The following is a 14,395-nucleotide window of genomic DNA, read 5'->3' as shown; positions in this document are numbered from 1 at the left end:
AAAAGATTTTGAATTTAAGCTTGGATTAAATGTAATTATATTATAAAATAATATGATATTATAAAATTAAATTTAGGGCTAAATAATTCGAGACTGCAGTGATTTTCTTTTCTTACAGTTTGTCAGTGTACAAGTTCTTTTTCAAAATGTTCCATATGCGTTTAACATTTTACACTTTTATAAATGCTAATCCCAACACTTTAACAAAAGACACATGTGTTTCTTGTGCTTAGCAGCTTATTATAAGCAGGACCAATGTCCTGCCTCGAGCGTTGCGTTCAGAGGAAGCGCAGTGTCTTTCCGGAAGCAACGGAATGTCAGTGGGCGGGGCTTCAGTCTGCCGTCAACGGCGGCGTGCGGAGTGAAGTGTCACCGATAAACATACGCGTCATTCACCGTAGCCTGGATCTTTAATATATGAGCCGGACGCGCCACTTCTGCTATGGACGTGTAGCGACGGTTGTAATCGTTTCTGGTACTGAAGGTAAGACTGCTGCGTGTATGATTTTCGATTACAAATTCATTCTTACGGATGTCATTATTGGAAGTAGTTTAGTTAGCGTCCCATATGGGTACGGCAGTGCAGATTTGTCTATTACAGCAGATATAACGGACCTCAGCACGACTCCCGTCCGAAATCAGTCCTCATTTGCGATATGTGATCCGTCAGAGTGGGACGAAAGGGTTTGTCCTTTAAAATACAATATTGATACAGGTCAATCACCCTGATCAAAAGGATAAAACAGCTGATACAGGCCTGAACATGATCAATGTGAACACATGTCTGTTCTTCTGATGTGTCTGGTGTAGTTTGTTTCATATCTCTTTATGTATTTATCTACTGTAATGCTTATTTTAGGACATGCACACATTAATTGCTGAAGACCTTGTAACTTTGTACTTTGCTATTGGGATTAATATGCCTTTGCCCCAATAAATGATTTTATGACATTTAAAAGCACTTCTTAAGGAAATTAAATTCTGTCATTCACTCACCTGCATGTTATTCCAAACCTATATAGTTTTTGTTTTTAGTTTTTTTTTTTTTTTTTATTCTGTGGAACATGAAAAGAGGTCCCACTTTATATTTGTTGTCTTTAACAATTATGTACTTGCATAAAATAAAATAAAAATGTTAGGTAATTATGTTGTATTGCAAAACACGGCTAAGGTTAGGGACGGGTAAGGTTAGGGACTTTTTAATATAAAGTGTGGATCCCAAAAGGAAATGTTTTTAAGAATGTTCACACTGCTTTACTCCATACAACAAAAGCATATAAGATCAGGGGCTGTCAAGCTCCAAAAAAGAACAAAAAAGCACCATAAAATAGCCTTGTGAACAGGAACAGACAAAAATGTAAGTTGTTATTCACAAAAAAAAAAAAAAAAAAAAAAAAAATCTCATTGAACTTGTGCATGACGGTCAAAAAAGTTGCATGGTGATCAAATACAAGCAAGGGGTTAATAAAATGCAACCAAAATGTGCTGCCATGTCTATGGAAGCTCGTTTCCACCACGGAATAAAAAACGGTTATTGCGACTTTTTATCTCACAATTCTGAGATTTTTTTTTTTTTTTTTTTTTTTGCAAGGTGTTAACTCGCAATTGCGATGTTAACTGAGACCAAAAGTCAAAATTGTGAGATATAAACTCATGACTGTGAGAAAACAAGTCAGAATTGTGAGATAAAAAGTCACAATTACTTTTTTTTTTTTTAATCCGTGGCAGAAACAAAAAACAGAATTGTGAAATGTAAACCTGCAATTCCAAGAAAAAAGTCAGAATTGCAAGATAATCAGAATTGCAAGATAATCTGGCAATTACGAGTTTATAACTTGCAGTTGCAATATATAAACTCATTTGTGTGGAAAGTGAGATAAAAAGTCTCGGAATGTCGGGAACAGAATTGAGAAATGTAGACTCACAATTCAAGAAAAAAGTTCAAATTGTGAGATATAATCTGGCAATTATGAGTTTATAATTTGCAGTTGCGATTATATAAACTCACAATTGTGAGAAAACACGTCAGAATTGTAAGATAAAAAGTCACAGTTACTTTTTTATTTATTTTTTTTATTCCGTGGCAGAAACAAAAAACAGAATTGCGAAATGTAAACTTGCAATTATTAGAAAAAAATCAGGATTGCAAGATGTAATCTGGCAATTACGAGTTTATAATTTGCAGTTGCAAGAAATAAACTCACAGTTGTAAGATTACAAGTCAGAACAGGGCTGCACGATTTATCGCACGATACGAAAAATAACATTGAACTTGAACGCGAATATCACTTAAACGCGATTCTTAGTGCGATTATGAAATCGCAAAGGCTGCGATTGTTTTTTTTTTTTTATGCGCAACTCGTCAATGAAGTATGGCTCCGAATACTAATCCATCTGAAAGCACTGTGAGTTTGAATCGCTTATAATGTACATTTGAAAAAGCAACATGCGTCAAACATCTTTCCAGACATGAGAAGCATTTATTAACATCTTGTCCAACAAAAGACCACATTTAATAACATGTTTTTACTCCAAACTCACTTCATAACAACAGTTGAGCGTCATTCTGTGAGGTGATGTGGCTTCTTACACAGAATAAGACAGTCGTGTGTTTATTAGTCATGTTTAATCAATCAAAGCGTTTCAATCTTCTGTTTGTTCAGCTACAGCGATATGACGCTTGTTATCTACTTCTGCGGGGCATATTTTGAGTTTCTGCGCAAGAGCGCCCTCTGGCTTTCAGATGGAGAAGCATTTACTACTGATCACAGAGCCGTAAAGCTCTAACAAGCTGCGCATTAAATAATCGCAGCCTTTGCCAAATCACGTGCGATTTTTATCGCGATAAATCAGTCAGAATTGTGAGAAAAAGTCTCAATTACCTTTTTTAGTTTTTTATTCCATGGCAGAAACAAAATAACAGAATCGCGAAAAAAAATCGCAATTCCGAGAAAAAGTCAGAATTGCGAGATATAATCTGGCAATTACAAGTTTATAACTTGCAGTTGCGATTATATAAACTCACAATTTTGAGAAAAAAAAGTCAGAATTGTAAGGTAAAAGTCTCAGTTACCTTTTTTTATTTTTTTTATTCTATGTCGGAAAAAAAAACAGAACTGAGAAATGTAAACTCACAATTCCAAGAAAAAAGTCAGAATTGCGCGATGTAAACTGGCAATTACGAGTTTATAACTTACAATTGCGAGATATAAATTCACAATTGTGAGGAAAAAAATTGTAAGTGGAAAAAGCTTCATAATTTCTGATATGCATTGTCTGATTTATTAAAAATTGTATGTGCAAGCAAGTGTTATTTCATATCTTGCCTAGTGCAATCATTGAATCATTACAATGGTCATTCGTCAGACTTTAATTTTTGGAATAACATGAGGGAATTTTCCTTTTTGGGTGAGCTATAATTTGATCTGGTTTGAAAGTAAGACACCAAACGAACTTCTCTGTAGATTTTGAAGTGCATTCCTGGTGAGGCTGTTGTTCTGTTGTATGGAGTTGATGTCTGCCAGAGCGAGAGATTGCAGCAGCGCTGACAGCTCCAAGGAGAAACAACACATGCTTCTACTAGCGACACTCTCTTCTTAGCATACTCCTGATAGTACACAATCACTTTCTTCTGATGTTGCCTGCGTGTCTGATAGTCCAGTGCCATGATGTGGCATGTTTATTCACTGGAGTCGTGTTTGGCCTGTAATTATAGCCATATGATACATGTGGCCATTCATCCACCTGAATAGTCCCTCTAAAAATTAAGGAAAATTGAACTCTCAAGTCTTAGGGTAACCTTTCTGGACAAACTTGTTCTTTTCTTAAATTTCCCAGAAATTGCCTTATGATGTTTTCACACTTGTAGTTCTGTTCTCTTGGTGCGCTTATGTATAAAAATGATAGATTTAGTCCTGGTTTGCTTAGCATTCACACTGTCATTTTTAACACCGAACCTAAAGATATGAAACAAAAGAAATAAGGATAAGGTCACAACCTCACTGGAAAGATTTTATGACTTATATTTGAGATGGAACTTATCAAACATCTAAACCAATGCTGTGCACTGGGCTAAATGTGCTTGTTGTACAGTTTGTGCATACATATGGTGGTACCAGCTGAAAACTCACAAAGCTTATAAAATGTGTAAAGGAGTCAAAACAGCAGCAGGAATTTCTCTTTTGTAAACGAAGATCTGCTGCAAAGAAATGGCGGTTCTGACGCCTGAACCGAACTAAAATGGGTACCATAGCTCCTATGATGAGAAGAACCAGGTATGCTTGAGCATTCTGTCCTTTTTAGAGTCGCATCTTGTGACATCATGTCCTGTTTTTGGCTTGTTTAGATGCCTATGGGGCTGTCCAAATACCCACACTTGTGATCTTTGCACTTGATCTACTTACATGATGTACTTCCTGTAAGTGTTTAAATGGGTCTGAGACCGCAAGTGTTTGTAGATCTTTTGATTACCCAAAGGGACACACTTATAGTGCAAGAGTTTAGATCTTTATTTTGATTTTCTTTGCATTTGCATTGAACTTTGCATTTTAAAATAAACTTCTAAATGTCTGTTCAGTAGTCCCTATGTAACAGATGACACAATTTAGTAATTATGGTGCATCTAATTAAGTGAAAAAAGCAGTTGCAAAATTTGTAGAAATACTACGAAATACAAAAATCGTTGCACCAAAAAAAAAGTCCAATGCTTTATGTTTTACTACCAAATTATATGTAATATCTAATTAATTTAACTTACAGTGGAATGTTTTCCTCGACATCTTGTGATTTCGGGACACGCAAGTTCCTGAACATGATGCATGATGGGATAGCCTTGAACCACTCGGTATTTGAGATAGTGTGGGTTTAGCGTGCGTTAAAGGGGTGATATAATGCCACTTTTACAAGACGTAATACAAGTCTCTGATGTCCCCAGAGTGTGTATGTGAAGTTTTAGCTCAAAATACCCCACAGATCATTTTTATAGTAAATTTATGAAATAATTAAATTTGTCACTTTTTGAGGGTGAGCAAAAACACTCTGTTTTTGTGTGTCCCTTTAAATGCAAATGAGCTGCTGCTCCTACGAAGAGGGCGGAGTTTCAAGAGCTCATGTTAGCAGCACCGATTACCTCACGCAGACTCACTGAAAATGTCAGAAACTGTTCAGCCTTTTATGTTCAAACCGAAGTCAGACAATGATGGAGAGACTCAAGAAGAAGTGACAACATGTAGAATGCAACAGGACGTTTCTGAACGGTTAGTTGATGAATTTATGTAGCTGATGTGGAGTTAACTATCTTCATGTCATTGATTAGCATATTCTGTCATGATAATCTATAAATCACTAGTGTGGGAACTGTTGTAAGATCCTACAGAGCCAGAGAATATATTCTGCATGAAGATGTTGTGTGCACGTGCTCTCAAGTGGCTAAGATCACAAGTGCGAGTATTTGGACAGGCCCTTTGGTTGCATTTATACTTCATCTGACCCGCACCAGAGTTCAGTTGAAATGTGAGAATGTGGGTCTGCTTCCAAACGAACTCTAGTGTGATTGAATGCAACAACACTGACCAAAGAGACTTGACCAAAGGCACACTTGTTTGGTGCACACCAGGGTTTGGATGGCATTCACACGGATTCAAATGATCCGTACTAACAGAGCAATCACACCAGAGTTCGTTTTAATGTAACCAAAGTGTGAGCACACACTTAGATGGTATAGGGTTTATTTGTTAATTTGCTTTATCTAGGTTTGAGTTTCTCTCAGGAAGTGTTCTCTGGTGTTTTCACTGGTTGTTTAATGAGTCTCTTCAGCCTTTTTTTCTCTCTTTTTTTCATATTAATTTGCAAAAATGTCTCACTATTAGAAACTATTTAGCTGAGATTTTAGCTTTTCATATACTTTGGTTTTGTGGCAGGAAGTTGACCTCTAATCAGCACAAATGTGCGATGCCATTCCAGTAGAGGAAGAGTAATTAAGACAGGAAAAAATGAAATCACAAGACAGAAGAGGAAGAATGAGAAAGTCATGAGTGATGGATGACTCCTAGTGTTGCATAATTTGTTTTTGAGTAGTTGACAAATAACTATTTTTTGCAATGGTTTTTTTTCTTTTAGGTAAAATGTTTGGTAACACTTTATTTTAAGGTGACTTAGTTACACATTACTACTTGTACTTACTAGTAGTAACAGTAAATTGTGAATAATTACAAGTAACTAACCCTAAACCAAACTCTAACCCTAACCGTAACTCTATAGAAAGTACATATAGTTAATTAACATTAATCAGTACTTATTTGAGTAAATACAATGTAACTACATCACCTTAAAATAAAGTGTAAACGAGTGTTTTAGTGAACATGTATGTTTTAGATGCTTTGAAAGTTTGAAACACATTTTTAATCACCTTTTGGTGTTTTTGCAGTGCACTTAGACAGACCTGCCCCATAACAAATAATATTTTTATAGTGTTTTTACATTTGTGAATAGTGGGTGCTAAGATGTTCTAGTTTTTAGTGCATTGCCATGTGGTTGCTAGATTGTTCTGGGTTGTTGCTAGGTAGTAGTTTGCTGACCCAAGTATTTCTGACCGCTTAGAAAAGTGCTTGAGGAATCATGCATGTCTGTAGCACAAACAGAGCAGGACTTTGAGTTATACGTTAAAGTTGAATACTTGAATGTAAAAATGTGCAGTAGTGGTAGCACAAATTATTCAATATACAGGTGCTGGTCATATAATTAGAATATCATCAAAAAGTTGATTTATTTCACTAATTCCATTCAAAAAGTGAAACTTGTATATTATATTCATTCATTACACACAGACTGATATATTTCAAATGTTTATTTCTATGATGATGATGATATAATATGATGATTATAACTGACAACTAAGGAAAATCCCAAATTCAGTATCTCAGAAAATTAGAATATTGTGAAAAGGTTCAATATTGAGACACCTGGTGCCACACTCTAATCAGCTAATTAACTCAAAACACCTGCAAAGGCCTTTAAATGGTCTCTCAGTCTAGTTCTGTAGGCTACACAATCATGGGGAAGACTGCTGACTTGACAGTTGTCCAAAAGACAACCATTGACACCTTGCACAAGAAGGGCAAGACACAAAAAGAGGCTGGCTGTTCACAGAGCTCTGTGTCCAAGCACATTAATAGAGAGGCGAAGGGAAGGAAAAGATGTGGTAGAAAAAAAGTGTACAAGCAATAGGGATAACTGCACCCTGGAGAGGATTGTGAAACAAAACCCATTCAAAAATGTGGGGGAGATTCACAAAGAGTGGACTGCAGCTGGAGTCAGTGCTTCAAGAGCCACTACGCACAGACGTATGCAAGACATGGGTTTCAGCTGTCGCATTCCTTGTATCAAGCCACTCTTGAACAACAGACAGTGTCAGAACAAAGACAAAAAGGACTGGACTGCTGCTGAGTGGTCCAAAGTTATGTTCTCTGATGAAAGTAAATTTTGCATTTCCTTTGGAAATCAGGGTCCCAGAGTCTGGAGGAAGAGAGGAGAGGCACACAATCCACGTTGCTTGAGGTCCAGTGTAAAGTTTCCACAGTCAGTGATGGTTTGGGGTGCCATGTCATCTGCTGGTGTTGGTCCACTGTGTTTTCTGAGGTCCAAGGTCAACGCAGCCGTATACCAGGAAGTTTTAGAGCACTTCATGCTTCCTGCTGCTGACCAACTTTATGGAGATGCAGATTTCATTTTCCAACAGGACTTGGCACCTGCACACAGTGCCAAAGCTATCAGTACCTGGTTTAAGGACCATGGTATCCCTGTTCTTAATTGGCCAGCAAACTCGCCTGACCTTAACCCCACAGAAAATCTATGGGGTATTGTGAAGAGGAAGATGCGATATGCCAGACCCACCAATGCAGAAGAGCTGAAGGCCACTATCAGAGCAACCTGGGCTCTTATAACACCTGAGCAGTGCCACAGACTGATCGACTCCATGCCACGCCGCATTGCTGCAGTAATTCAGGCAAAAGGAGCCCCAACTAAGTATTGAGTGCTGTACATACTCATACTTTTCATGTTCATACTTTTCAGTTGGCCAAGATTTCTAAAAATCCTTTCTTTGTATTGGTCTTAAGTAATATTCTAATTTTCTGAGATACTGAATTTGGGATTTTCCTTAGTTGTCAGTTATAATCATCAAAATTAAAAGAAATAAACATTTGAAATATATCAGTCTGTGTGTAATGAATGAATATAATATACAAGTTTCACTTTTTGAATGAAATTAGTGAAATAAATCAACTTTTTGATGATATTCTAATTATATGACCAGCACCGGTAGTCTTTCAGTCTCAAATAATATGGTCATAAAATAATGTATAGTTATGCAAGAATTATACAGTAGTGTCTAAAGCTTACATGAGGCATGTCACTTTGCATTTACTGCTTGAAATTTCATGTGAAGTTGCCCTTTTCTTCGATAGCTTGTTGGCTTTTGAACATTATTAAGACTCTGGCAGTATCTGGTAAAAAAAGGACCGTAAAGTGTTTTATAAACGTTTGGTAACTTAAGCTTCCTTCTGTTGAGCGGATAACATGCACGGCTGTAGCTTTGGGTTCCTCCAGTGAGTTGGCACATTTGTGTGTCTGTTTGTTTTAAGGTGTGTCTATGCGTGACTTAGTCACAAATAACCAGGCTGTTTCAAGAAGGTAACATTATTCAAGATCATTTCACTTGGTGCATCTGTTTGATCATCAGTATTTAGGGTCTCAAATAATTCAATACCTAGATTATTCAAAAATTGCTAATGTCAACTCTGCAGTGCTAGAGTCTTCTGAGTGATTCCCAAGGTGTTGCTAAGGTGTTTCGAGTGTTTAGCACTTCGTCTAAAATCAAATGCTTCTATATAGTATGTGAACTGTACGCCAAATGAGTAGCATGTCCGAATACACGAGCATTCAACAGTATTGCAAAAAGTTACCGGATAACCTACTACCGTCGAGATTCTGAAGTGTGCATACGATGATCACTTCACTATCCCATGAGGCAACAGGAGAGGATTTATGAATGGCAGTGAAGCGACATCTGTTGCTGGTAGGTCACATGACAGTGACAACATGGCGGATGTTGTACGTCCGGATTACATTCATACTACCCATATTCATACTGTATAGAACATACTTTTTTAATGGTCGCAAAGTAAGAAATTCAAATGTAGTACCTGCTCAGATGGTTTGTGATTTTGGACGCACTGTATATATTTTATAAACTATTCTAAGGTGTTCAAAAGTTACCATCCTAAAGTCTCTATGATATTCTGCTGTCTAAACTGTTATATTCTCACTTTCATTTTGTCATTTGTGGTGTTCAGCAAGCGAAAAGTCTGCTTAGAAAATGAAGAAGTCGCATGATTTGAGGTTCTGTTTTTGTTCCTCTCTTTTAGAGGATGGGAGCAGAGAGCGCTCACTGGAGGAGATGTCATTTGGTCGACTCCTGCGACGTGCATCCTCCAAAGCCTCGGACCTTTTGACGTTTAACGTGGGCACGGGGGGATCACGGACCGTGCTGGATGGAGAGATCATCTTCTCCAAGAACAATGTTTGTGTGCACCCGGCCGAGCCTCTGCCTGGACTGCCTGAACATCACCCAGGTACAACACACGTGTTTATAAATTATGGTCATATCAGTAATGTTTTGTCATCATAATCTTCAGCAAAAGTGTCTTTATGAATTCATTTATAATGAGTTACATTAAAACATCCAGCTATAATGTATTATTTCATGCTAGTGAAAATGTTGGCAGGAATTTTTGTAATTGTATTAATATTGTGTGTATTTGAAAAACACATGAATGAGAAGTAAAAATGATGCATACCTTGTACTGTCTATAAGTAACCTTGCTACAATATGCCTTGAATAAAACTCTTCCAAAGATTTGATGCCTCTAATCCCAACACACCCTGACCCAGCAAGTTGCATGAAATCAGCCAATCAGCTTAGAGCCTGCCAGATTGAGTTTTTTTTTCTGACTGTGTCCTCTTTCAGGTTACCTGTGTGTGCACCTGGAGAAAGACGAGACCCTCGGCTCCACCCTCATCCTCACCTGGGTGCCCAACTCTCGCATCCAGCGGCAGGACGAGGAGGCGCTCCGTTACATCACCCCCGAAAGCTCACCTGTCCGTCGCAACCCTAGACGCAGAGCCCACCGGAGCCACTCTCGCCCACCGCCGGCCCCTGAGGAAGAGGACGATGAAGAGGGGGTGGAGCCGGCTTTGCAGAACCAGCAGCTTTTGGAAGAGGGCGATGAAGGCTCCTGCGAGCTCTCTGCGGACGAGGTGAGCCGTGACAGCACCCTCGGCTCAGACTCGGACACCTTCTCCTCGCCCTTCTGCCTATCGCCGGTCAGCGAGGCTCTGGGCGAGAGCAGCAGCTCCGTCTTCCTGGATAATGAGATCAGGTGAGAAAACCTATAAACGCAGAAATAGCCAGACCTGATAGTAAAGGGTTTGTATTTGTGCAACATCGGGTCATTTCATTGCACCCCAAATATTTGATATTCTTAAAGGGTTAGTTCACCCAAAAATGAAATTACTGTCATTAATTACTCAGCCTCATGTCGTCCCAAACCCGTAAGACCTTTGTTCATTTTCGGAACACAAATTAAGATATTTTTGATGAAATCCGAGGGTTTCTGATCCACACATAGGCAGCAATGACATTTGAGGTCCAGAAAGGTACTAAAGACATTGTTAAAACGGTCGACATGACTACAGTGGTTCAACCTTAATGGTATGAAGCATATAACGACTTTAACAACTTTATTCAACAAATTTATCTGTCCTCTGTCATACTGCTATGCTGTTTTCAATGCAGAGCTTCAGTGTCTATGTCTGAACGCGGGCTCAGTATTGGCCGGCTCCTGCATCAGCATCACACGCATTCATCGTGCTGCTCACGTGACCAGAGCCTGCCAATACTGAGCCGTTCGGACGTAAACACTGAAGCTCTGCTTTTTGTTGTTGTTAGGATGACAAAAAAGTCATAAAAGTTTTAAAAGTTAAATTTTTAGGCTGGTCTGCCTCAGCGGTCTAACAGCGCTTGTCAACGACAAAATTATTGAGATGGCCAATCAAATCAAAGAAGGCGGAGCTTACTGTTTACAGATATTGAATTCCAGCACAGTGCTTAAGTTTTTTAATGGTGAAAGAGTGCGAGACAACTGTTTTATGATATACATGTTAATACATAATATTTAGTGATGCAAACTTGACTTTGTTGTCAATTTTCGCCATACTGAATTAAAAGTATAGGATGAATAATTTACGTGATTTTTGTAATTCATAACTGAATGTGATGAGAGGGTAGAAGGTAGAATGTGTCCATGGACTTAAGTGACTATAATGTATATTTTAGGTTTAGTAACTGCTTACCGTTTATTTTAAGTTTTCACCCTTTTGTCTTCAGTGTAGGGCTGGGCGATTTTTCCGATTAATTCGAATTTAATGTTTTGCCTCGATTTTATTATTTTTTTTAATCAAGAAATCGCGATTTTGAATAAAAATGTTAGCAAGCGTTACAATTAGACATGTTGACAATAAAGCAATGATATCTGTATTAGGAGAAGAAAATGAACCGACCTCATGATGGCGCCGGTGCGCCTGATTAACCGCTCTCATGTGACGCTCTGTGAACGTAGAACACATCACTATTCTTAAGCGGCTGTTCATTCAGAAATGCATTCTTGCGTTATAAAAATGAGACACAGGCAGCAGAATGAGAAAAAAGACAAAGATATTAAACGCGAGTTGAGCTTTTCTTTTTTTTAACTTGACCGCCGTGTTTTTAGAATGCCGTTTCATGGGTGAGACGCTGCAAAAGACGCGAAACACGAGTGCAACACTTAAAGGAACACTCCACTTTTTTTGAAAATAGGCTCATTCTCCAACTCCCCTAGAGTTAAACAGTTGAGTTTTACCGTTTTCGAATCCATTCAGCCGATCTCCGGATCTGGCGGTACCACTTTTAGCATAGCTTAGCATAGTTCATTGAATCTGATTAGACCGTTAGCATCTCGTTAAAAAATGACCAAAGAGTTTCAATATTTTTCCTATTTAAAACTTGACTCTTCTGTAGTTACATTGTGTACCAAGACCGACGGAAAATGAAAAGTTGCGATTTTCTAGGCCGATATGACTAGGAACTATACTGTCATTCCGGCGTAATAATCAAGGAACTTTGCTGCCGTACCATGGCTGCAGCAGGCACAATGATATTACGCAGCGTCTCTCACAAATGTCTCCATGGTTGCAAGGCACGCTCCCTGTGCAAGCAGGGGGTCACAGGCGCTGTGTAATATCATTGCACCTGCTGCAGCCATGGTACGGCAGCAAAGTTCCTTGATTATTACTCCGGAATGACAGTATAGTTCCTAGCCATATCGGCCTAGAAAATCACAACTTTTCATTTTCCGTCGGTCTTAGTACACGATGTAACTACAGAAGAGTCAAGTTTTAAATAGGAAAAATAACGAAACTCTTTGGTCATTTTTTAACGAGATGCTAATGGTCTAATCAGATTCAGTGAACTATGCTAAGCTATGCTAAAAGTGGTACCGCCAGACCCGGAGATCGGCTGAATGGATTTGAAAACGGTAAAACTCAACTGTTTAACTCTAGGGGAGTTGGAAAATGAGATATTTTCAAAAAAAGTGGAGTGTTCCTTTAAACATGTCCGCCAAGCATAAAAACAAAAGGACAACTTGTAAATCTGTTTGATATTTCATGTTTGCATGATGGTGACAGGCTGAAAGCTGCTGTTGTTTTCTGTTTTTACAAAGCATTTGCTGTTAATAATAGCCTATTACTGGTGTTATTTATTGCTATTACTTTTTGGCTAAGAAATATTTAGCATTTTCAAGTTTGTACAACATTTGCCTTCATATTTCAGGCATATTTTCTGCAAAGATATTTAACAAATTGTTTTAAATTTACACCATGTTGATCACTACATGTGTGGTGCACTTGGAATGGAACCTTTTTTAACCAGATTGAAAATGTTACTTAAATCATATTGAATCTAAGTTTTTAAGTTGACTAGTTAAACAGTGGAAAAAATAAATAAATCGAAATCGTGAATCGGTCAATCGTTCTGAAAAAATCGAGATTTTTTTTTTTTTTTTGCCATATCGCCCAGCCCTACTTCACTGGTTCATTACTCCAGTCTTCAGTGTCACATGATCCTTCAGAAATCATTCTGATATGATGATTTGATGATCAAGAAACATTTATTATTATTATCAATGTTGAAAACAGTTGTGCTGCTTAATATTTGTGTGGAAACTGTGATATTTCAGGATGCTTTGGTGATTAGACAGTTCAAAATAACAGCATTTGTTTGAAATAGAAACCTTTTATAGCATAATAAATCTATTTACTGGCACAACTGATTAATTTTAAGCATCATCATTAAGCAGAATAAAAACATTTATTAAAAAAAAAACATCTTACTGACCCCAAACTTTTGAACACTAGGTTATATTATGATTTTACAGTAGTAAAATAGTAATATATAACCAATGGTATTTTGGCAGAAACTGCAGTGTGAATTTATGTCCTGGTACCTGATAACTTGTTATAAATGATTTATTTGTGATCTTAAATAATAATATCTTTTTATCATCTTACTAGACCATATAACATTTTGAATTGAAGTTGCATGTGAGGCTCTGAATTGCAGCAGGTGTGTTCAGTGTGTGTTAGATGTTAGCATGCGTCTGTCATGTACATGCTGTGCTGCTGCAGGTCTGTGTGTAGTAAGAGGAGCTGCTCAGAGCTTATTCATAATTCATAGACCAGCTCAGCATGACTTATTACTTTTTTCAGCACAGCATCATGTGTTTCTGTTCTAAACCTCTACCGCATCCTGTGATCACAGTACTTCTCCCATAAGTGTTACCACAGATTCAATGATATAACGGTTTTGTCGACAACAGTTTTTCACACCCAGTGTTTGTAATGGAATACCAGCATGATTATTGCAAACTGTATACCACATGCCGTTTTAAAAAAATAGCATGTAAAATGACACACATTATGCAACAATGAATGTTGCAAGTATGTTTCAGACATACAATATTTATATTTGTTAACTCAGAAGTAAATAATATTTCGAAAAATATGTATGTATTTACGTGTGTGTATGTATGTATGTGTGTGTGTATATATATGTGTATATATATATATATATACATCTCAAATGTATTGCCCATTATATTTAAATATATAAAATATAATCAAATTATAGTTGATGCAGGATATCTGGAAACATCCTGTTCACTGTTTTCACCGTAAGTTATAAGATATTTCTTTCTTTGCACTTTTTACAAATTTCATATTTAAATGTTATTTTTGCTGTATA

At 37.5% G+C, this 14,395-nt stretch overlaps 1 protein-coding gene across 1 annotated transcript in view; it reads left to right on the top strand.

Annotated features, from left to right (window-relative positions):
- Positions 1–301: 301 nt before the first annotated feature.
- The window catches only part of tbc1d16 (TBC1 domain family, member 16), a 33,383-nt gene continuing 19,289 nt past the window's right edge, over positions 302–14,395 (top strand). Inside the window, exons 1-3 of the mRNA XM_051887873.1 lie at positions 302–484; positions 9,423–9,629; positions 10,025–10,436. Coding sequence (XP_051743833.1) covers positions 418–484; positions 9,423–9,629; positions 10,025–10,436 — 686 coding nt within the window. The 5' untranslated portion in view covers positions 302–417. The remainder of the gene's footprint in view (positions 485–9,422; positions 9,630–10,024; positions 10,437–14,395) is intronic.

The sequence above is a fragment of the Ctenopharyngodon idella genome, chromosome 3 (assembly GCF_019924925.1).
Source record: "Ctenopharyngodon idella isolate HZGC_01 chromosome 3, HZGC01, whole genome shotgun sequence".
In the NCBI taxonomy this organism is placed as follows: Eukaryota; Metazoa; Chordata; class Actinopteri; order Cypriniformes; family Xenocyprididae; genus Ctenopharyngodon; species Ctenopharyngodon idella.
This window is presented reverse-complemented; position numbering and strand designations above follow the sequence as displayed.